The sequence below is a fragment of the Lipomyces arxii genome, assembly GCF_038497795.1.
Source record: "Lipomyces arxii strain Phaff 12-163 unplaced genomic scaffold V1512scaffold_4, whole genome shotgun sequence".
Classification (NCBI taxonomy): Eukaryota; Fungi; Ascomycota; class Lipomycetes; order Lipomycetales; family Lipomycetaceae; genus Lipomyces; species Lipomyces arxii.
This window is the reverse complement of record NW_027117703.1, coordinates 564,667-587,316: the sequence shown is the minus strand read 5'-3', so window position 1 is coordinate 587,316 and position 22,650 is coordinate 564,667. Positions and strand designations below refer to the sequence as shown.

General features: G+C 43.2%; 7 protein-coding genes across 7 annotated transcripts; 5 read left to right on the top strand and 2 right to left on the bottom strand.

The window, feature by feature from the left end:
- Positions 1 to 67: 67 nt before the first annotated feature.
- Positions 68 to 3,458, top strand: V1512DRAFT_290296 (Hamartin protein-domain-containing protein). Its single transcript, XM_066918208.1, has 3 exons — positions 68 to 239; positions 309 to 1,438; positions 1,483 to 3,458. The coding sequence occupies exons 1-3, from the start codon at positions 232 to 234 to the stop codon at positions 3,345 to 3,347; spliced, it is 3,003 nt and encodes a 1,000-aa protein (XP_066772681.1). The 5' UTR covers positions 68 to 231; the 3' UTR covers positions 3,348 to 3,458.
- On the bottom strand, positions 3,421 to 4,945 carry V1512DRAFT_260436 (uncharacterized protein). The gene is made up of 2 exons (XM_066915861.1): positions 4,392 to 4,945; positions 3,421 to 4,342 (listed from the first exon to the last, which is right to left on the bottom strand). Exons 1-2 carry the CDS (start codon positions 4,643 to 4,645, stop codon positions 3,757 to 3,759), a joined length of 840 nt encoding a protein of 279 aa, XP_066772680.1. The 5' UTR covers positions 4,646 to 4,945; the 3' UTR covers positions 3,421 to 3,756.
- Positions 4,946 to 7,186: 2,241 nt separating this feature from the next.
- V1512DRAFT_205105 (Carboxylesterase) lies at positions 7,187 to 9,089 on the top strand (the record flags this gene model as incomplete). Its single annotated transcript, XM_066913347.1, has 5 exons — positions 7,187 to 7,342; positions 7,388 to 7,748; positions 7,799 to 7,887; positions 7,934 to 8,638; positions 8,685 to 9,089. The coding sequence occupies 5 exons, from the start codon at positions 7,187 to 7,189 to the stop codon at positions 9,087 to 9,089; spliced, it is 1,716 nt and encodes a 571-aa protein (XP_066772679.1).
- A 740-nt stretch (positions 9,090 to 9,829) lies between these two features.
- On the top strand, positions 9,830 to 13,045 carry V1512DRAFT_270404 (P-loop containing nucleoside triphosphate hydrolase protein; the record flags this gene model as incomplete). Its single annotated transcript, XM_066917602.1, has 4 exons — positions 9,830 to 10,156; positions 10,207 to 10,350; positions 10,398 to 11,621; positions 11,669 to 13,045. 4 exons carry the CDS (start codon positions 9,830 to 9,832, stop codon positions 13,043 to 13,045), a joined length of 3,072 nt encoding a protein of 1,023 aa, XP_066772678.1.
- A 1,554-nt stretch (positions 13,046 to 14,599) lies between these two features.
- Positions 14,600 to 17,455, top strand: V1512DRAFT_246699 (uncharacterized protein; the record flags this gene model as incomplete). Its single annotated transcript, XM_066914444.1, has 2 exons — positions 14,600 to 15,080; positions 15,129 to 17,455. The coding sequence occupies 2 exons, from the start codon at positions 14,600 to 14,602 to the stop codon at positions 17,453 to 17,455; spliced, it is 2,808 nt and encodes a 935-aa protein (XP_066772677.1).
- Positions 17,456 to 17,532: 77 nt separating this feature from the next.
- Positions 17,533 to 19,861, top strand: V1512DRAFT_260424 (alpha/beta-hydrolase). Its single transcript, XM_066915860.1, has 2 exons — positions 17,533 to 18,282; positions 18,329 to 19,861. Exons 1-2 carry the CDS (start codon positions 17,806 to 17,808, stop codon positions 19,751 to 19,753), a joined length of 1,902 nt encoding a protein of 633 aa, XP_066772676.1. The 5' UTR covers positions 17,533 to 17,805; the 3' UTR covers positions 19,754 to 19,861.
- An 872-nt stretch (positions 19,862 to 20,733) lies between these two features.
- On the bottom strand, positions 20,734 to 22,268 carry V1512DRAFT_260421 (uncharacterized protein). The gene is made up of 3 exons (XM_066915859.1): positions 22,009 to 22,268; positions 21,128 to 21,959; positions 20,734 to 21,074 (listed from the first exon to the last, which is right to left on the bottom strand). Exons 1-3 carry the CDS (start codon positions 22,082 to 22,084, stop codon positions 21,002 to 21,004), a joined length of 981 nt encoding a protein of 326 aa, XP_066772675.1. The 5' UTR covers positions 22,085 to 22,268; the 3' UTR covers positions 20,734 to 21,001.
- Positions 22,269 to 22,650: the final 382 nt, after the last annotated feature.

Below are 22,650 nucleotides of genomic sequence, written 5' to 3'. Positions count from 1 at the left end.
CTTTTTCAAAAGGGCAAACTCTAAATTGTTGCGGCTCGGTTTTTGCATTTTGAGATTTGAATGTTGACGACAATTCAAATATATTTTTTTACAACAAACGACGAAAATGAAATAGTTTTGAAGTAGCTGATATTTGAATCCTAATCGTCTTGATTTTGCTGACTTTTCGTTCATTGTTCTATCGGAAACTGTCACTAGACAGGCAGAACTAGCCTTGTCAGAAGTATTAGAATGTCTGGGTGAGTAATCCAAACAAAATCCTGATTAAACTTGGGTTTGCGGTTTAAACTGACTTTTCTTTGATATAGGTCTTTGAGGGAACTTTTAAAGGCGATAGAAAGTGCCCTTGAGGAGGCGGTACTACCTGCAGATGGACAGAAAGTCCAGTTTTCTGAGCTACTTGCCGCCAACATTAGGGCCTATCTTGACAAGCACGACAAAGTGGATGTTTTTGACGGTCAGCGATTACACGAAGAATTGTTGACCGCGTACAGAAAACATGTTCTGGCTGCTGATTCGGCACAAGAAAGCCTTTTCATACAGTTGGTATCAGAGTTTGTGAGTTGTATCACTCCATACAGTGAGGGGCTGAAGTTCTGGATAGACGAATTTATGATTCCTGCGATTGATTCTGCTGGTCGAATACGGTCTACTGTAGACGAGGCACAGGCATTCTTGCTCCGCGTAATGGTTTACGATGTTCATGACACAAGTCCAAACTTTAAGATTTACGAAGCTTTGTCAGAATATTGCGCCGATAGTCTTGTTCGTGTATACTTGGGAATCAAAAAGATTATTGTCATTGCACCACAGATATCAGACGTTCTGAACGGAGATCTTGCAGAGCGTCAAGTCATATGCATGCAGAACGCAGAGTCCGAGTCGCGAAAATTTGGCAGTAAACGGCCAATAGCTTTTTTCAACATTTTAGATCGCTACCTGGTGCAGACTGAGTATCGTGTTGCAGTCTTGAACTTGCTTTGCACTTTTGTACAGGCGCAACCTCCACATCTATTTGAGACGCACAACACGAGCCTAGTTGAACACTTGTATGACTGTCTTCTGCTCGATAGATCCGCATTAGCTGTCAATTTGGCTTGTACAATATTTGTCATGTTGCTCTCGCATATTTGTAGCATTCTTGGTCCGGATTTGCCAAAAATCTTTGCGATCTATGCTCGGCTCATATACTGGGACATTTTATTTAAGACTCGGCTGTCAGAGTCTGATTCAGACTATGAGCAGTTTGCAGGAGAAACAAGAAGTACAGCAGATAATAGTCCTTATAGTCGTATGAGTCGCAACAACAGCAGCGGTATGGTTTATGGTGGCTATAACTACTACGGGATTGGCGATGACAACGACTTAAGCAAAACCACCGTCATGGCAGCAACGAAGCCAAAGTCAAAGGAAGACACAGATCAGTGGCAAGTTTTGGGTAGGTGGTCTTTCGAAGTGTGATTTGATTTTAATTCTTTGCAGATGGGGCGTTTGATGCTTCTGCCAGTGTAGAGCCTGATTCGACAGCCGTGAATTACGCACACTTGTATACTTTTGTATACGGAATGTATCCTATCCACTTCCTTACGTTTCTTACAAGTCCAAGACGGTATTTTCGCATACGAGATGTTGACATAAGCGCGTATATCGATTTTGACATTGACGATATTGCACAGCGGTCTCAAGACTTGTCGATGCGGCATCTTTTGCACCCGAATTTTTTTAGATACACGTTCGAAAGCGAAATTACAGATAAGCAACGCTGGGACTTGGCCGGCTCGGCCGAGGATATTGCGGCATTTTGCATAACTTTGGACACGAAGCATTTGGAGATGCCAGACATTTCTGAACCTACAGTCATTTTCAGAGGATTTCATGACCAGCTCGAAAATTCCTTGTCTGAAAATCAGCCTACGTATTTATCACTAGATGAATCGACCTCCAACGGATACGGCGAGACGTCTCGTGAGTATGGCGCTACTGGTGACAGTTATTTGTATCCAAATGGCGATGCTCTCAGTTTTGGTGTCCATGCGAATAAAAGCGTTAGTCCTTATCAACAGCCTCTGGCGGACAAGTTCATAAAGAATTTAACCAACGATGACAGCGGACCTGAACTAGACTCAGTCAGTTCGAACGAGCAGGCTCGGACACCAATGGCTGCGTCCATATCTTCTTTGGCTGCTTCAGATACGCAGTCCGTAACAGTACCAGGAGGACGACGGCGACCTATGGTTGATATTGAGTCAATTTTAGATACGCACAAGGACATAAATAGTCGCGCACTTTCGCGTCGTGGGTCGCTTGAGCATTCTCCACAGCTCACTCGTCAGAAAGATGGTTCAATTACAGAGAGTCTTATTTCGCTGTCGTCACCGATATCACGTGTGAACAGCGCTGCCGTGAAAGACACTTCGGTGGATGTTTTAGGTGAGCACAAGTCAGATGCAATGCCGTCGCCTTCGTTGAGGTCTTATACGATGTCATCTTCTGTGGCTGGATCGCCGGTGACCTCTCGACAAAACCAGAAGAGCCCAACGGCATTCATGCAACTGTCACACAGTCACATGGCCAATTCGACTATGAAAATGACACCCGAGACTGAGTCAAGTCAGATACAGGTTCAGTTTTCGGTGCCGCACTTGCAACGGCAGCTGCTCGTCCTGCGCAATGAACTCAACTTTGAACGCTACTTGAAGCAATTGCGGTTGAGTAATCTGCAGAGACTGAGTCATCAGCAATCAATTCTGCAGCGTGATGAGGCCAATAGACAGGGCTTAGTACTCACGAATCGAATTTTGAAAGCAAAGATTGTTCGTTTGCAAACTGATGCAAAAAAGGAGCACGCAAATCTGTCCAACTTAGCCGCAGATCGTGCGAAATACTCAAACCAGTTGCTACAGAAGAACAGGGATTTAAAAAATGAGCGAGACAGATGGAAAGCAGAGGAAGAATCTGTCTGTGGTGCACTGGATGCCTCTAGGCATGAAGTTGCGGCGCTCAAGCAAGCCTTTTTAGAGAAAGAGGCGGAAATTGAGCTGCTAAGTAGACGTTTGAAAGACGCGACTACAACCGCTACGGAGGTTGAGTCACTTCGTTCTAAATATTCTGTTCTCCAAAGCTGTGTTCTAGATATGTACGCTAAAGACGACCACAAAAACGGTCCTGTAGCTGAAGAAAATCAGAAATTAGGAGCACGCATTGCACAGCTAGAAATGAGATTAAAAACTTCAGAAATGGAGACACGTGAACTGAAGAAGGAAGTTGCTGGCAGAATTGAAGAGTTGGAAGAGGAACTTTCCGAGTTTAGGATTCGTGGCGGGACAGTGGAACGAAAAGGAGTTTGATGGTTTGTTGTTAGTTTTGCAGTCCTTCAGTTTGGGTCTTGAAGCGGATTTGGGTTAAGCTTTGTTCTTCTTGGTCGACAGTCATTTTGTACATATACATATCAGATTAGCATTTCTCTAAATTTCATGACCTGTAGATTAATTTTTCGACTGATAATTTTTGGTCTATTGATAACTAATTTTAATCTTAGCAGCGAAGTCTTTTTTGAACCATTGACTACCTACCAGTCAATGCAGTGTAAATGCAGAAAGAAAAATGGTCTATTCCAAAATTTGATTTAAAATTTGCTTTTACTCCTGCGACAAACCGTCCAAATTTCACACTAAAAGCGCTGAAATATACACAGATCGGACCCAAAAAAACTCCGATACATGCCCTTCCACTCCCTCGATGTTGAACAAAAAAAACTCATTTGTTTCTGCCCAGTCTCTCCTTGTCGTCGTCTATCAGGGTATAAGCTGGCTTAAAGTCCGAGCCACTTTTGCCGGCTGCGTCAGCCAGAGCAGGGTTTGGATGTGTGTCGGTCGTGCCGCCTAGAGAGGTGTATCCCATGTCGTACAGCACACAGTATGGCACATCGACTTGTCGTAAGAAATGCCACACTTCTGCATAATGCCAATCAATAACGGGATGCACTCTCATGAACTTGGGCCAGCCATGGTCGGTCTCGTCGAAGAATGTTAATTCCGCACCATTTGGATCTGTCCGTCGAGTACCAACCATAATGGCTTTAATATGAGGTTTTGCTTTGAGAAATTGCTCAAACGCTCCCTTCATTGGATTCGGCAGGCGAATTAAATCAAGCGAGTATAGAGCTGTGCATTCGTTTACAAAGCTGTCGACTTCGGCAAACGAGTTGTATGAATGAACATAGACCGTGTGGATACGCTGTGGTGGATACTCGGATGCATGGTAATGTAGACTAGCCAGAAGCAAAACTAGCATCACCAAGCAGTCCTTGCCTCCATTGAATGAAATAGCCAGTTCGTCAAAACTAAGTCCGGTATTAGAACCTCTTTACAGACATATCATTAAACACTCACGTATAGCGCCTCAACGCCTCGCTGTTGACGTTCAGAGATTCTTTGACTTTCTGTATAGTGTGTTTATGTATTTCTTTAATTTCTGGTGAGTCTGAAGCAGAGGATGAACCCAAGGCCGAGCCCAAAAAAGCATCGACTCGTCGCGCGATATCTGCACACACATTAACCAGAGGAATTGTTGACGGACTTGTCGCGAAAGGAGGACGCGCCATTTTTGAAGTCGATTGCGAAGACTGCGTTGCAACCTGCGCCATTACAATTGCAGTTGGATGAAAATGCGAACTCCGATTCTGCGTTCTCTGTTCACCTGTTTTTAACTGCTGAGGAACAGGTTGTCAGGGCATTCACAGAGCTCAATTGATTCTGAATATAAAAATTCTAATCGCTCCTATTCTTCCTCAATCTATCAAGATAGTTTTGATGTCTCTTCTGTTGTTTTATCAAATTAATTGAGTGACCTTCAGTATATGCGATGAGGTGGTCTTATCATCATGCAATCAGTCGTCATTTATATGATCAATTATAGCTTACTCTAGGCATAAGTGAGTTATTTTGTTGCAGTTATAAATTGGAACTAATACTGTAAGTAGGATCTATATTGGCACAAGTGTCAAACATTTAAGTGCGCTTAAGCAAGAACTGTGCACAGAGTGCAGCACATATACGCCCTAAATATTATGCAATTTGCTTGAGCTACTCCGCATTCAGGGGTCGTAAGTTTGGGGGTGCATGTGTCCCATTGTTCACTAACCAGATGTACCACTCATCGTCTTATAAATGAATGGGCTGGATTGCTTCTCGCATTCATTTCGTTGGCTTGCTGCGCAATCCCATACTTGTTCTACATTTACAAAGCTTGTATTAGGTCATATTTGGGTACGCTTATTGTCCAGATGATGTTATCACAGAGGATTTCAAGGAGAAGCCGCGTGCGCATTAAGCATTTTAAACGGGTCTTTTTAGCATTACCAAAGTCTAGAGGGTTGTTATAATAAGTATTACATCCGGTTTAATAAGTTGCTTTGCGTGCTGTCATAGTCGGATGTCTTTTTTATAGTTACGATCACTTCATGGTTTGAAGGGTCACATTTATTATATTAATCATAGAAATGATTTTTTCATAATTGCTAAATTGCTTTATGATTTGCAATATAAAACGATTTTCGTTTTGTAGGGGCTTTTAAAAGAATTTGTAAACAGTTTGAAGTTGAAAATTAGATTTAGATACTCTGCCATGTCCGCAAAGCAATTAGAAATAGCGAGCTTTATATTTACCATTCTTATTGCCAGTCTCAAAATTTCAACAACGGATGCAATTTTGCGAAACTAGTGTCTTTTAACACAGACACCAGAATTCGGCACGGATTACGCCATTCATGACGCTTAAAAAAAGAAAGCCCTAAAATTCAGCACGCAAGTAGCGTAAACGAGTAGTTAGTTAGTTTGAGTTATGACCATCTGTAGGCTTCGAGCTAAACTGTACGCTGGCAACTCGGCACAGCTGGCTTTGAACGGCAAGCTGTTCGTATGTTCTCTGCTCGTCAAGGACGTCTCCGCCTTGAATGTAAACAGTCCAATTCTGTGAGCGGCTAGCATCAAGATCGCTTGTGCTAGAGGTTGTTGCAGTTGCACGAAAATCAGACATGACTTCGCATCCCTTACGCCAATACTCATCTTCGTTAATAGATTCCGTTTCTCGTTTTCGCTTTACACCTTGTACCGTAGACGCGGTACTTGCTGATGTCCATTGGTCATTCGTAGGCGCCGGACGGATACGTGGAATTGAACTTTGTACAGCCAAAGGGTTACAAGTTCGTACTGATGATAAGTCGGTTTGGTCAGACAATTGACTGTTTCTTTCATTAGAAGATTGTCTGGTAAATGTCATTTTTGAATCAGACAACTCTAAACAGCGAATCAACTGATAATGGCATTCTTCAAGCTTCACAGCAGCCTGGTTTGCAATTTGACGGGTCGCAAGCAATCTACTACTTCGCTCAAATACATTATAAAGTCAGCACTGCAGTTATTTCGGCATATTTTTTGCAATTTCTATCATGTTCATGTTATCAAGGGACAGTTCCTGGTTTGTTCTTTCAGCTAATTCATTTAATGTTGAAATTGTTTGCCCCACAGAGCAGTAATCCAAGTGGCCAGGATAACAGTAACCACAGAATCTACCTTCCACAAATCCACATAAAATAAATTCAAGCTTTACTTACAAACAGATACAGTTCAATGTTAAAAAATGTTAGTATTCGATCTTGTGATGATATTTTTCTCCGCTTTCTGCTTTTAGACTTTTCGTCCAAATTGGGATGAAGTTACCCGGCTACCCATCCTGAACTCCCAACGACATGTCCGTGAGCTTCGTTCTGGGACTATTTCAATACTGTATATCTTGTCTATTTTGATGCTACCAGCTGACAAATTGTTGCTGATAATTTGATATAATTTGCTGTGACTTGCTGATTTATCTGTGACTTGTTTTATGATGTTTTATTTTTGGGCTGTTGACTGACATTGGAGGGGGGAAAGGTGGTGGTGACTCCCACTTTCTCACGTGGAGATACAAATTCATACAATTTTGCACAAAATAGGCCATTCTATGCCAGCTCTCTAGATTTGAGAATGGTGCTCATATGATCAAAGTTTCTACGCAAAATCAGCTTTTAACGTCGCCTTTCTTTCTTTCTTTTTTTCTTCCCTCTTTTTTTTGTTATCTCTCAGCCTTTTCAATTTCCTATACTGTAAGTTAACACATTATGTATATTTCAGCTTTTGCTGTGCTTGCAATGCTTGCTTTTGGCTCTGGAGCACCAGTAGATACAAGCTCAGATGAGAATGAGCCCGGTTTAGTTTCGAAGCCTTATCTCCCCGTCATTGATCTTGGGTACTCAAAGATCCGGGCCTCTAAATATGACAAGGATGGCGATTTCTTCGTTTTCTCGGTAATTATTGGCACAAAATTGCAAATATCATGTTGACCTTAGCAGAATATCCGCTATGCTGCACCACCCACGGGTAAGCGCCGATTTCAATTACCTCAACCACCTTTGGATGAGGAAGAGATCAATGACGGCAATACTGGATTTATGTGCATGCAAGCCACGAATATTCAATGGAAATGGCTTGATGTCATTCCGAACCCGACCAAACAATCAGAGGACTGTCTTTTCCTTGATGTTGTTGTGCCAGGTTGTGTTATGCGCGAATTTGCGCAAAAGTCCAATTCTGCTGCTCTATCCAATACCTCTATTAGCACTGAAGCTCGTTGGTATAACTCTTCTGCTGCCCGTGATGAGGAATTACCGGACGGATTGCCTGTCATGGTTTGGATTCACGGCGGTGGCTTTGGTTTGTTATAGTCATTCACTAAACGCTGTTGATTGCTAATAGTGCTTTAGCTTTTGGAGAAAAAGGTGGTATCTACAATCCCAAAGGACTTATGAAAGCAGCAAAAGGACGCATGATTTATGTTGCCTTCAACTATCGTGTAGGCGACTTTTTAATACGTTTGACTTCATCTAACGAGTTCATAGCTTGGTGCCTTCGGTTTTCTTCCTGGTGAGCAAGTCAAGAAACATGGTGCAACTAATGCTGGTTTGCATGATCAGCGCTTGGCTCTCGATTGGGTGCATCAACATATCTACGAGTTTGGAGGTGACCCTTCGTCGATCACTGTTCTTGGAGAAAGTGCTGGTGCGTCGTCGATCATGCACCATTTGACTTCGCCTGAGCCGTTGCAGTTCCACAGAGCAATTATGCAGTCTACCGCATTTTATCCTCAGTACGACAAGGATATCCTGGAGACACAGTACTCGCGTTTCGTCTCTTTAGCCGACTGTGACTGCGAAGACAGTTTCAAATGCTTAGTCAATCAAGATAGCTCGATCTTGTCTAAGGCAAACAAGGATGCTGTGTTTGCGTCGAGGTACGGTACGTTTGAATTTGGACCGTACGTTGATCGTACGTACGTGCCTTTACTTCCTCTGTTCCGATTAGGATACGGACACTACCATCGTGGTGTAAAAATTCTATCTAGTTACAATTCGGATGAAGGCTTCCTGTTTGCTGATCCATCTAAGATTAAGACTAATCAGTTTAACAAGCTTCTTCCCAAGCACTTTCCTAATGCAACAGAAGAGACTTTGAAAGAAATAAAAACCTTATACCCCGCGTCCAAGTACAAGACCGTCTTTAGGCGCATTGCGTCTGTTATTTCTGAATGGATCGTTTCTTGCAATGTAAGTAATTCCTGATTGACATTAAGCAAAGACTAACATGTACTAGTCGGTCTATCTGGAGGAGCACTTCCCTGGAACGTATCTCTACAAGTTTTCGATCGAGCCTGGTATTCACTCCCAAGACTTGTTTCTTACATTTTGGGGATCTCTGCCTGCCTTGGATGATTCCGCGAAGGCTGTCCTGCAGACCGACGACAAGGTGGATATTGGGGACATTGCCAGATCTCTCCAGTCATATTTAGTTTCGTTCACGGTCTCTGGAAACCCGAACATGTTTCGCAGGACCGGTGGAGCCGCACCTACTATACATTTCCCAAAAACAACTGCGTGGAAGGGTAGACCAATGGTCGAGATCACAAAACAAGGATTTTCATATCTCACGCTTGATAGTGACGGTCCCAACTTAAATCATTGCAAATTTTGGATGGAAGGCGATTGGACTGGTCGTTAATGCTCCCATCATAAATTTTGTGGCCCGTTTGACGATTTTTTCTTGTATTATAGGTTGGCTTTTTGGAGTAGCTTGTGATCTAACCATGTGAATAATTAAAAGCTTGTTTGCATCTATTGCTTTTATTTATTCGTACCAGTTTTTCAGCCAATACGAAATCGCAGGTAACAGTCATGATAATAAACTAAAATGCGAGACATCTAAAGGGTTTGACGAACAGCGTTAATTTACATTGTGCACTCTTACTGCTCTTTTAATTAATCTTGGCTGTTAATACAAGTTGTAGATTGATTTCATATCGGCAAAAAAGGGTTCGTTATTAAAAATTGTGAGACACTGAAGTCAAGAATACGAACAATAGAAAGCTTTGTATGTTGACTGTCACAGTTTGTCGTCAAATACGAGTGCATTATTTTTGCTTGTTCAATTTTTCGGGCTTAGCGCGTACAGAGCACAATGATGTCCAAGATGATTGTTTTTTAGCCGTGCCATAGTACTCAAAACCCTTACAATCTGTAAAAAAGTACAAACACCTTCTGCTTACAAACCGTTGCCGTGCCGACAGTAATGTTGACACCTTTGAGTGCTCATCCCCGCGCCGCGCCCTCATTTGAATGTTTGTTTGTGCTGAGAGTTTCAAACACGTCAGGCCTGGTGATTTACCTACACTTCCTGACCTGCAGACGATCTTTTTTTTTTTTGATACCCAGCGCTGACATTTGAAAAGAGTTTGTAAAACCATGGCAAGTACACCGTTGAGCGGCGTGTCACCGCACAAGCTGTCGCCTATATCGCATAATGTTCCCCACGGCCGCAACTTTACATCTACGCCTGCTTCTAAACGGACTCATACTTTCACTCCGACACAGATCAAGTCTGCGTTGAAGCCAAGGGACGATGTGGACGAGAATAGCCAGGTTGGTGCTGCGGCAGTTGATGGCGCGCAGTCTGAGTTTTCTGGTAAACAGTGGGTTTGGCTTACAGATCCAAAGACTGCGTTTACTAAAGGATTTGTAACGGAGGAAGATACGGACGGAATGTTGCGTGTGAGATGTACTGATGATTCGGTATGTTATTGGAGACGCGTAGTCGCTACTTGCGGACTAACGATCACAAGGACCGTGTTATGAGGAAAGATGAGGTCGAGAAAGTCAACCCGCCAAAATTTGACAAAGCCAATGACATGGCTGAGCTGACTTACTTGAATGAGCCGTCTGTGATTTACAATCTTGCGTCGCGATATATGTCGAATATGATCTACGTACGTAATCTTTCGTTCTTGGGCAGAAACACACTTATAAGACACAGACATATTCGGGGTTGTTTTTGGTAGCAGTAAACCCATACTGCAGTCTTCCGCTCTATAATCAAGAGTTCATTTCAAAGTATAAAAACAGGTCGCGTGAGGACGCACCACCACATATCTATGCAACAGCTGATCTAGCATTCCGCCGGATGCTGGAGATGCACGAGGATCAGTCAATTCTTGTCACTGGTGAATCGGGTGCCGGAAAGACTGAAAACACAAAGAAAGTGATTCAGTATCTTGCAGCAATCACAGCCACCAGCGCTATGTCAGAGCTAGGAACTTTTGAGCAAAAGATATTACAGGCCAACCCCATTCTTGAAGCTTTTGGAAACTCGCAAACTATGCGAAACAATAATTCTTCTAGATTTGGAAAGTTTATTAAGATTAAATTCAGTCGATCCGGTCAGATCTCTGGTGCATATATTGACTGGTATTTGCTTGAGAAGTCGCGTGTCGTCACTCAAAGTCCGTCCGAACGTAACTACCACATTTTCTACCAGCTATTGCATGGTGCTCCTCATAAACTTAAAGAAGAGTTTCTTCTCAAGGGAAATATCTCGGACTATGCATATGTTAAGCACACCAACCGAACTATCCCAGGTGTTTCTGATGCAGATGAGTTCAGAAATCTCGTGGCTTCTTTTAGAATCATGGGATTTACCGAGCGTGAACAGCATGATTTGCTGCGCGTAATTGCTGTGATTTTGCATATTGGTAATTTGGAAATCACGGAAGAACGATCATCCGGCCAGGCGAAACTGGTCGATTATTCTCAGGCAGAGAGATTATGTCACGTTATGGGCGTTCCGGTTGATGCGTTTGTGAAGGGGCTTCTGCGACCTAGAGTCAAGGCTGGTCGTGATTGGGTTGATCAGTCGCGCACTGCTGCACAAGTACAGTTTTCACTGAATGCGTTGGCAACTACTTTGTATGAGCGAGGCTTTGGGTTCCTTGTTCGCAGAATTAATGATGTTTTGGAACAAGAAGACAACGGAAGTGCGATGTTTATAGGCGTACTTGATATCGCTGGATTTGAAATCTTTGAACATAATTCTTTTGAACAGCTCTGTATCAATTACACGAACGAGAAACTTCAGCAGTTTTTCAATCATCATATGTTTGTGCTCGAGCAGGAAGAATATGCCAAAGAGAACATTGATTGGAAGTTTATCGATTTTGGACATGATCTGCAGCCAACTATTGATTTAATAGAGAAGTCGAACGTAAGCTCATGTGTGATTTGGTGAAGAATTTCTTCTAACTGATGCAGCCAATTGGTATCTTCTCATGTCTTGATGAAGATTGTGTGATGCCACGTGCAACAGACAAGTCGTTTACAGACAAGCTCCACTCGCTCTGGGCCAAGAAATCAGACAAATACAAGCCGTCGCTATTTAATCAAGGATTCCGACTGACTCATTACGCAGCCGAGGTCGAGTACTCAACGGAAGGATGGCTGGAGAAGAACAAAGACCCCATGAATGACAATATTGTGCAGCTGTTGTCGATGTCCAGCGAAAGACATATTGCTGCTTTGTTTAGTGAAGATGCTAGTGCTGAAAGGGACGGCGCTCGCAGACGAAAAGGACTATTTAGAACTGTTGCTCAGCGTCATAAAGAGCAATTGACGAGCTTGATGATGCAGTTGAACTCAACTCACCCACACTTTGTCAGATGCATTTTACCGAATCACGAGAAACGGCCAAGAAAGATGGACAACATGTTAGTGCTTGATCAGCTGAGATGTAATGGTGTGCTGGAAGGCATCCGGATTGCTCGCACCGGTTTTCCAAACAGATTGTCGTTCACTGAGTTTAGACAGCGCTATGAAGTTTTGGTTCAGACAATGCGTGGGTTTGTTGACGGACAAAAAGCTTGCAGAGTCATTTTGGATGGCCTCGGACTCGACGCTGGTGCATACAGAGTCGGCAATACAAAAGTTTTTTTCAGAGCGGGCGTACTTGCCGAGCTCGAAGAGCGTCGAGAGAAACTTATGCGTGAGATCATGACTAGGATTCAAAGCCGAGCAAGAGGATATCTGCAAAGACGTTACGCCAGTAAAAGGCTCTACCGAGCCGACGCGGTTCAAGTAATTAAGCAGAACTTGTCCGCTGTACAGATTCAAGACCCATGGTGGAAGATGTATGTGAAGATGCAGCCACTACTTTTAGCGCAGCGTGAGACGGTTCAAAGTCTGGCGAGGGACGAAGAGTATCGCAAGGTTGTGAACCAACTTACCGATGTAGAGAAGGAATGCGACAGTTTACGGGATCGCGCACGGCGAGCAGAAAGTGAATCAAAACGCATAGTTGAGAATTTGGAAAGCGAGCGGGCACTTGCGTTGGACAAGGAGGAAATCTTGACGCGCACACAGGCACGGGAAGCTGATCTGGAAGAGCAGCTTGCGATCGCTCTAGAAGACCTGGATAAGTTGGAAGGACAATGCGAAGAACTCCTTGAGGCAAAGCGCAAAGCTGATGACGAAGTTCGCCAATGGAGGACAGAATTAGAAAAGGGCGCGCGAATTATTGGTCGGCTAGAGGGCGAAAAGGGCGAGTTAGAGAAGCGGTTGGCACTAGTTGACGGTGAATTGCAAGAGCGCGACGGAAAACATGAAGCTATAAAAAGCGAAATGAAGCAACTGTAAGCAATGTCGGGTTTATGTTCCAATGACTCGATTAACAAGTACAGTGATCAGGAAGTTCGCTTATTGAAATCTATCATCAGCCAGCAGGAAAAGAGGTTACTCCAGGCTGAGGAGCGGTTAAAGCAATCTGACAGCGAGCTTGAGTCGAGACTCGATCAAGCCGTACGTAATCTACTACAATGTGCCTTGACCATGTACTAACTTTAACAGCGAATTAGGTACGACGGAAAGATCAACGCGGCTGTCAAGGAAAACCGAGAGCTCAGAGACCAGATAAGTAAGGTCAAGGAAAGCAATGGGAAACTCGAGGCTATGATCAAGAAGAAGGAAGCCGATATTGCTTTGCTTTCAGCTGGACAGCAGAGCGACAGGCAAAGTAAAGAAAAATTAGAGGATGAAAAGGTGGCATTGCAGAAGCAATTACAGGAAGTTCAGGGACGCATGAGCTCTGCCGAGAACTCTGCTGAAAGTTTAAGAGTGCGAGTGAACGCAGTTGAGAATGAACGGGATAGTTTGCGAGAGCGGCTGAATAAGAAGGAAACGGAGGAAGGAGAGAATCGGGTGAAACGGGTTATCGTTACGCGGGAGAAGTTTAAGAGTATGCGAGATCGGGTATGCGAGGCTGAGAAGGGATTGACGTCTTTGTTGGAAGAACTTGATTACATTACGAGAAGTTGAAGGTAAATAATATACAAATGGACTAAAATGACATTGGGATTAAATATACAAATGATGAAATTAAAGTGTAATTATTATTTGACATAGAGATAGAGTGGCATATGTTCATGGCAGGTGGGGGCTAGGTCTTGTCTGTTAATAACTTTAAAATAAATGTCGCCACATATAGGGTTTTCACGGCTATCGGCAAGAATGATCGTGGCATCCGCTAAATTGATTCCGATCTGTAGATTAGGTACAACGATTATAAGGCGTATTTAAGGTCGGAAGATACCACAAAAAGATCTTCTTTGTGAATAATAAAGAGATGTTTTTTTAGAATTATAAATTAAACTATTTAAAATAATGATTGAGATATGCAAGAGCCATATACTAAAGAATCTTGTAAGAAGACCGGGTTTGGCGTTACTCGACGAAGATGCTGCGGTCACAGTTGAAATTACACTAAAACCAGAAGATTTTTACTTTACAGTTTAAAAAGCATCAGTTTCATCCCGAATGATTTATTGATTGCGTTCATCCATCTCGGAGAACTGTTTTATTATCGCCGAAAGAACTATTTTATTATATATTGAAAAGATCAACATTGATATCTTCTTACAAGTCTGGCACAAAGCTCCGTTAATTACTTGTTACTATTTAGCCTATTGCATTCACTATTGACACCGTTGACGATCTCTTTTGTGCTTTAACTTGTCCTCATCGTTCACCTTCAGAACTGTTTGTTTTCTCACTCTGAAAGGAGTTAAGTGAATGGAATTAACATTCTCGGAATAGTACTATTCACCTAACCCTTACAAAGTGGTCAGTTTAGTCCGTTCGCATAATACAGCCGCACACGGCTGAATTTGAAACTTTATTTACTAATAGCAGAAAATGTCACATAGTCAGGAGTCTGACAAGGACGAGGACAGTCGAGGCCGGAGCAGAAGCCGTGCAACACAAGATCTTGGTATTGGCCATAACAATAACAGCAACAGTACTGCTGATTGTCATCAAACTGACAACGATTCAATATCGAACGGTATCAGAATACTGACAGAAATGACTGCTATTGTCAGAGCAAGCGGTCCAGCAAGAGAAGGCAATTCGCTTGCCATCGCCTCTGTCACACCAACCATCAATTCAAATGAGCCAAAAAAAATATGCCCCTCTGTCAAAGCTGTGAATTATATAACAGAAAAAATGAGATCACGATCGGAATGCAGACGATTGTCTTCTAACACATATCATTCAGACTCAAGTCTGATTGACGAACTTAGCCTAAAAGTCAAGGCTCTTGAACTATCATCAAATGAGAGTACAGACACACTCGTTCGCTCTTCGAAATCAAGCTTATCAATTTCATCTACATTGAGTACGATTTATTTTAATGCTAATACTGCTGCAATACTGATTCTGTCAGATCTGAAGGATTTGATCACTCGCCGTGGATTTCGTCAGTTAACAAAGCGACATAGTTTATCGAATTTTAATCACAAAGTTCACGATGATGCACAGTACATAGACTTAGACAGTGGATCTTATTCCGACTCAGATTCGTCTACTCTGTTTCAGCTTCCTTCTTATACTCTACCACCAGAAAAGACACATATTAATTCTGAACAAGAGGCGACAATCAAAAAAGTAAGTTCACCAAAAGATAACACCTGTCAGAAATGCATAGACCAGGTCGTTGTTATTGGACACAAAAGCAAAGCTGCCGTTGCTGCTGTAGTCTCTTCAACAATTTCACTAGCGGCTCATGCGGTAGCTCCTGTCGTAAGTACGACCGCATCACCACCACCATCGTTTTTTTCTTCTACGGCAGAGAAGTATAATGTATCTAAGCCAGACATAGTCGAGAAAACGTTTTTGCCATCCACCCCGAAATCAGATGCGAGCAAATTCAAAACGGTTGCTCCTGATGTTGTTCTAAATGGAGCCCCCAGAGAACCGGTATTCCATGAGACAGTCATTCAACCAGTTGCACAGCCGCCAGTTGCGACTCCACCTGTATCATTGCCAACACCACAATCAGTACAATCGATCCCATCAGTTCCATCATCAAGTGACTTTTCCTATCCAGATGACGAGCTTGAGGATTTAGACGCATATAAAAGTGATACCGAATTTCTGGATTATTTGGCAAAATTTGCGGGTCAGGATAATGGTGCAGAAAATACTATTCTTGGCCTTGAAGAACTATCAGCCATTTTGGATAAGCCTGGTGCAGCACAAGATCTTGTGCTGCAAAATAGCAAAGCTCAGAATGATTTGACTGCACCTGGCGTGAGTGCAAATTTGTGGACTGAGATTAATCGGATATACGTTGAGTCAAATACTCAAGATAAGGCATCCACAGACTTGTCTGCCTCATCTGATGTGTTTGTCGAGAAGCCTGCACAGATTGCTACCCATCGATTCACTACCAGTTTTGTACAGCAAATCTTGACTCGACACGGCTACAGTGGTGAATTAGACTCACTTGAGGCCCTGGATGGATTCAATAATCTTGCACACTCCGGACTTCTCGATCCGCATGAAGCTGAGCCTGTGGCCAAACTTGAAATAATGCAAGTCCCGGCAGTTGGCGCTCTTGCGGTAGAGGTTGGCTCTTCAGCGAACGTCGAACGGCCACCTTCACCAGTACAGGAATCCCGATTGAACAATATGTCTGAAGAGATGGTTGTCGATGACAGTGTGTCGGAGAAACGAGTTTCATCGTCGCATCTTACGCTTGCTCAGAGATTTCGTCATATTGGCGGTATAAATACTCTTTTTCCTGGATTAAATCCGTCGAGGCCGCCAGCTGGTGATGTCGTTACTTCTCAAAACTCGTCAAGCTCTTTTTTTGTCAATGCGGGTACCAACAGAGAAAGCGGACAGTACAGTGTTGAAGGCATCAATCAGGTTCCTTTGGGACCAAACGATCCTATGAGTATATCGAGACTGACAAATCCTACATCTGAGACGGCGTACGATTCGCATGGCTCCTATTCTGTCACTGCCACAAGCCCGGACTTCAACTCCTTGAGTGCTGGCGTTGAAGCGAGCCATATGAGTAGCATCAACTCGCTGTTACTAGGTGCTGCATACAACAGTTCATACGGGCCTACGACTCCACCTACTATATCTCATTCTCAAACACGGACTTTCAATTTAGATGACGACGAAGACGAGCAGGATAGCGTTTACGGGAACAACGGATCAACGACTTCTGAAAGCTCTGGATCTCGGTCCACGATACCGTCCACTGTGTCATCTAACGACCACGTGACTCAATCTGTGCATCCTAGCGCGGGCGGACCAACTAGAGTCAAGCCGAGAAAGCAGCAGTGTACAGAATGCAACGGGTGGTTCTCAAATATCCAGGCTCATCGTCTGACACATTTGAGTTCAGCATCGCGGCCTTACAGTTGTTCTGTTTGTGCACGAGGATTTTCACGGCCGAATGACTTGCTGCGACATGAAAAATCGCACCAGGGTGATCTTCCGTACAACTGTCCGTTTTACACTGCTGATCACAAATGTCATTCATCTGGCGGATTTTCGCGCTGCGATACTTACAAGAACCATTTAAAAGCTATGCATTTTGAATACCCGTTTGGATTGAAGAAGAAAGATCGCAATGGTGCGAGCGGGAAGTGCAAAGAATGCCAGTTGGAGTTCGAGACAGCCGATGAATGGATTGTTGGACATGTGGATGCTGGGAAATGTGAACACTTTGCGGGCTTACGGATGGGAATTTGAATGTGTTATGGGGGATTGAGGTTATTGGAACATGTACATTTAGGAGTAATAACTATAAAGATTTGACCTGGAGATAACATGAATGGCTCGTAGCAGGTGTCAAAGATGTTGATCGCAACAAAGTTCTTACGGAGAGTTTGCGATAACAGATAAGGTTTGATGTTCATTTTCACGTGACGACCAGAATGACGTCAATTTTCTCGAGGCGGCCGGCGCTTTCAGTTTTGATCATTTACTTAATTCCACGATCAGCTCGATTGGCAATTCCCTTTAGTTCAGGTCAACAGACGCATAAGTAATCGCTATCGCACTTGCTTTGAGCTTGCATTCACTACGCTATTAATTTACGAATGGCGCTTCCACTTATTGGACGGCTACAGGTGCTCGAATGGCCGCCGTTGATTTTTGGCATGCTGCTGGTGATGCTCGAGTCGTTTTTGAGGTTCGTGACATCTCTGCTTCCCGGTGTTGTTATTGGTTTGTTTGAGAAAGTGACTCGGAAGCTCTACAGTGTTTTGGCACCCGGGAGTGTGCGCGAGAAAACCATTGTGCATGAGATTCATGATGCGAACGGGTTTGTCGAGATCTGCGCGCTGTTTGGGTACAGCGTGGAGGAACACATTGTCAAGACGACGGATGGATACTTGCTTGGCGTGCATCGTATATATCAAACTAAAACTGAGACGAAAGCCGGAACTAGACCGCAAGGAAAACCTGTAGTGTACTTGCACCACGGACTGCTGATGAACAGTGAGATCTGGGTGTCGATAACGGAAGAGGCAAGGTGTTTGCCGTTTATGCTGGTCGAGCGCGGGTATGATGTTTGGGTGAATTGGATGTTAGTTATGGCCGATTACAGAGCTAATTATGCAGTTGGGAAATAACCGTGGAAACAAGTATTCGAAAAAGCATGTATTGCATAGCTCGATTGACACTGCATTCTGGAACTTCTCAATGGATGAATTTGCACTTTACGACATTCCAGACACAATTGACTATATTTTACACACTACTCGTCAGAAGCATCTTGCATACCTTGGTTTTTCACAAGGTAGTGCACAAGCATTCGCTGCTCTAAGTTTGCACCCAAAGTTAAACGACAAAGTAAATGTTTTTGTTGCTCTTGCCCCGGCCATGGCACCGGGAGGCTTGCATAACAGCGTCGTGGACTCGCTCATCAAGGCGTCGCCTACGATAATGTACTTATTTTTCGGGCGAAGAGCCATACTGTCTTCTGCAATCTTCTGGCAAAGTATAATGTACCCGCCGCTGTTTGTCAGATTGATTGACCGATCGTTGATTTTTTTGTTTAACTGGCACGGCCACAACATCTCGTTTCAACAAAAGATCGCGGCTTACGCGCATCTGTACTCGTTCACATCGGTCAAAACCGTCGTACACTGGTTTCAGATCATGAGGCGCGGATGCTTCCAGATGTTTGACGACGATGTGACTTCTGCAATCAGACTGTACGGCAACGCATTTTATCACGTCGCGCAGTTCCCGACAAGGAATATCCGGAGCCCGATATATTTGGTGTACGGCACTGAAGATTCGCTGGTTGATATCGACGCCATGCTAAGCGAGCTGCCTAAGCATGCAGTAGCAATCCCTGTCATTGGACATGAGCACCTTGACATTGTGTGGGGACGGGATGTTGAAAAAGAAGTACTGCCGCATGTGTTTCACATTTTAGAAAAAACAATGCATGCGCCGTACAAAAGCAAGCCAATCGCTAATTCCAAAATGCTACTGACAAAAGCGGTGACAGAAGACTCCGAGAAAAGCTCAGAAGCATCATATTTGACTGATGATGTGACGGTCATTGCCAATCAGCAAGAGAATGTTAACAGAGCAGATCAGGACGAAGAAAAACAGGACAGCGATGAAGAATCTCTCAAGACAATGAAACACTCTGCTCACTCGCACTCACCGTCTCCTCCGCCAGATATTATAACGAATCACTCGCCTGCTTTGCCCGTGATCTGTAGTTTCTCCAAAGAAGGCATTTTGTTTAGCAGTTCTGAACCCTTGACAGGAATGAGTGGGCCGGCATTGACGTCTACGACGACGACTGCGTCAGCACGGGCTCGGGCTAGCAGTATGTCGTCAAACATTTCTGCTGCATCAATCATGGCGGCAGTGCAGCCTGCGTCTGGTGGTGGTCTGACATCGAGCCCGCTCAGCAAGACAGCTTCGTCTGGCGCGGCGGGTGGACACGAGAGCATCTCGACTACGTTTAAAAAGAAAGGAAGGAAACTGTTTGGACTTGAAGGGTCTGGAAACGTATCGGAATAGTAATAATAATTTGTGTTTTAGCATTTGATTCTGTGTGGATAACTGTATAATAACGCGGTAGATAAACCTGAATAAATGGCGGAAATTGGAGTTTTTAGTTATAAATAACTTGAAAAATTTAAATAACAATCTAGCCTGCCTCATTTTGTCTTAAACCATATAGTTTGAAGTAAAACATGGCTAAAAAAAGGTGAGAATGATTGTTTTTGTAGTATACCGTATAATATGAGTAAATTGCGTACAGCGTACGGCAAGTAGCCTGCAGTAGTAAGTAGTACGTCTGTCTGACAGATCCAAATTAAGGTTTGACGGTTTCGCATCTGAATCATATTGGAGCTGGACTGTTAAAATTGAGCGCGATAGTGTGCCTCTGATGTGGAGCAGACAAATTGTTATGAGTTTAAATAAGCTCCAATAGATCAAACCGGTTCAATAAGCTTGATTGTTGAAATACATTTTGCTTACGTTCATCTGAAGTACATCTTTCATGTCTGCCCTGCCTAATTTCTGTTACATTGTTTCTTGTGTTAAGTAGACTTGAGGGATGATTTTTGCTGATGCTTAACTAAATGATTGTGATGCTGGCAGTTAGAATAGCGTTTAGCCTTGTTTTTTTAGAGACGAGTCTTTAGAGCTGGACTCTCACCTTGCTCGCTAGTTATACGAAGCAAATTTGTGCGTACTCTGAATACAACGCCGAGCTGTGCAATGCCGCCACGAAGGATGATTACATTCGAGGTGTCTAATGTATCTATCAAAAATGGACAGAAAACAAAAGGGGATGAGAAAAAAGGAGAAACGGCTGTGTATTTAAAGACATTACGAAATGCTCAGCAGGAATTTTAAGTTGGAGCGTACGAAAAGAAAATGTCAAGATCGTCGGCGCATATACGATGCATGGTATGTATGCTCGAAAGTCAACTGATAGCCAATTTAAAAATTGAAGAATTGTCTCAAGAATTGTTTCAACGTACATGCGTGTTTACAAAATCAGTCAATTGAAAGGGCAATTCAATAGATGTTTTCCATTTTTCTAAAGACTATTGTTGATGCGTGCAAAACAGGATTGAAACGTGCAAATATCCGTGCAGTTTAAAGAATCAACATTTTCAACTATCAAGTCTTTACAGTCAACCAAATACGGTAAAGCTTTATTGTTCATTAATTGATATACATATACCACGACTTTGCAGTCTCCAAAGTAATTTTAAAACCAGATCAAAAAAAGTTGTGACAGCCACATGGCATTTAAGCAGTGCACTTCTTCTCGAGGACATCAAGGAGAACAATGGTGTCAGCAGCAAATTTTCTTATTCCGTCACTAAATAAAGCAGTTAGTAAACTATTAATTAGTTAACAGCACTATGGACATACGAAAGCTTCTCAGTAGACATCTGGTCCTCGTTAAGGCCGAATCGGAAAGCACCCTCGTCATTGAGGTATGAGACCTTAGGAATGTCAAGAGTCGAGGCAGTCGCAGCATCGAGCTTCTTGGGGACGGGATCGGTGGAGTTGTAAAGCTCCTCGAGGAGACCAGGTGCGATGGTGAGGAAATCAACACCGGCCAATTCCTTGATTTCACCAACATTACGGAAAGAAGCTCCCATAACAATAGTGGGGTAATTGTACTTCTTGTAGTAGTTGAAGATTCCCTTGACAGAGATGACACCAGGATCCTCAGCAGCCTCGTAGGTCTTACCGGTGCTAGCCTTGTACCAGTCAAGGATACGTCCGACGAATGGAGAGATCAGAGTAGCGCCAGCCTCGGCAGCGGCAACGGCCTGGACGAAGGAAAAGAGAAGTGTCAAATTGCAATGGATGTTGTACTTTGACTCGAGAATGTGAGCAGCCTTGATTCCCTCATAGGTAGAAGCAATCTTGATCAAAATACGATCAGACTCAATTCCGATGGACTTGTAAAGATCGATGATCTTAAGAGCCTTGGCGACGGTTGCCTCGGTATCAAAGGAAAGACGGGCATCAACCTCAGTGGAGACACGCCCAGGGACAATAGCAAGAATCTCCTTTCCGAATTCGACTAGAAGGCGGTCAAGAGACTCCTCGGCCATCTCGGATGGGGTAGATCCGTGAACCTTTCCGTACTCAACAGCAACATCAATGAGCTTAGCATAAGCAGCCTTCTTAGCAGCAGCAAGGATCAATGAGGGGTTGGTAGTAGCATCCTGAGGCTTGTACTTAGCAATGGCTATTTATTATTAGTTTTAAAATGCGGAGAGGCAAGATCAAGATCATACATTCGAAGTCACCAGAGTCAGAGACGACTACAGTTCCAGACGCTTTAAGTTGTTCAAGAGAAGAAGACATCGTCATTTAGTGTGAATATGAATTAATACTTTAAAAGGATAAAGGAAAAGTGAGGAGAGAAAGGAAAAGAGATTGGGTCAGTCGAGGGTTGTTATATGTAAATGAGTTGTGCCGCGGGCGAGTGAAGGCCGTGTTAATTCAAACGATCCAAGTCAATTTCGAGTCGTCTCTCTCCCAACGCGCGCTCTCTCCCCGTGCTATAGTCTGCTCAATATACAGTAGACGATTTATGGCGTAAACATCTACAACATATGGTGTTTGACAATGACGTACAAATTGAGCAGTAACTCGACTTTTAATATGCTACTTGAATGTATCTTAAATTGTTTTTTTGTTGCATAAGTTATAGTTAAAATAGTTTAGATTTATTGAACCTGCCTTAAAAAGGGCTTTTTATTCTCTAAATTTATGTATATTTGACAGATATTGTAATTACTTATAACGCAAGTTTATTAAGGTTTGTTTATTATAGGCATTAGCCGTACTTTTCTAGACTTTTGCTATAATAAATAAGGTTTATTTATAAAGCATAAAATTTCCTGAGTTTTAAACTGACATTCTCGTCTTGTAGA

What these genes read in the sequence shown, in the direction of transcription:
- V1512DRAFT_260436 (XM_066915861.1), bottom strand. Translation starts at nt 4,645, where the DNA reads ATGGCGCAGGTTGCAACGCAGTCTTCGCAATCGACTTCAAAAATGGCG. An exon ending in GAGGCGTTGAGGCGCTATAC is followed by an intron (nt 4,343 to 4,391) that starts GTGAGTGTTTAA and finishes TACCGGACTTAG; the next exon opens with TTTTGACGAACTGGCTATTT.
- V1512DRAFT_260424 (XM_066915860.1), top strand. Translation starts at nt 17,806, where the DNA reads ATGGCGCTTCCACTTATTGGACGGCTACAGGTGCTCGAATGGCCGCCG. An exon ending in AGCGCGGGTATGATGTTTGG is followed by an intron (nt 18,283 to 18,328) that starts GTGAATTGGATG and finishes CTAATTATGCAG; the next exon opens with TTGGGAAATAACCGTGGAAA.
- V1512DRAFT_260421 (XM_066915859.1), bottom strand. Translation starts at nt 22,084, where the DNA reads ATGACGATGTCTTCTTCTCTTGAACAACTTAAAGCGTCTGGAACTGTA. An exon ending in TGACTCTGGTGACTTCGAAT is followed by an intron (nt 21,960 to 22,008) that starts GTATGATCTTGA and finishes AATAATAAATAG; the next exon opens with CCATTGCTAAGTACAAGCCT. An exon ending in ATGTCTACTGAGAAGCTTTC is followed by an intron (nt 21,075 to 21,127) that starts GTATGTCCATAG and finishes TGCTTTATTTAG; the next exon opens with TGACGGAATAAGAAAATTTG.
- V1512DRAFT_290296 (XM_066918208.1), top strand. An exon ending in AGATCAGTGGCAAGTTTTGG is followed by an intron (nt 1,439 to 1,482) that starts GTAGGTGGTCTT and finishes AATTCTTTGCAG; the next exon opens with ATGGGGCGTTTGATGCTTCT.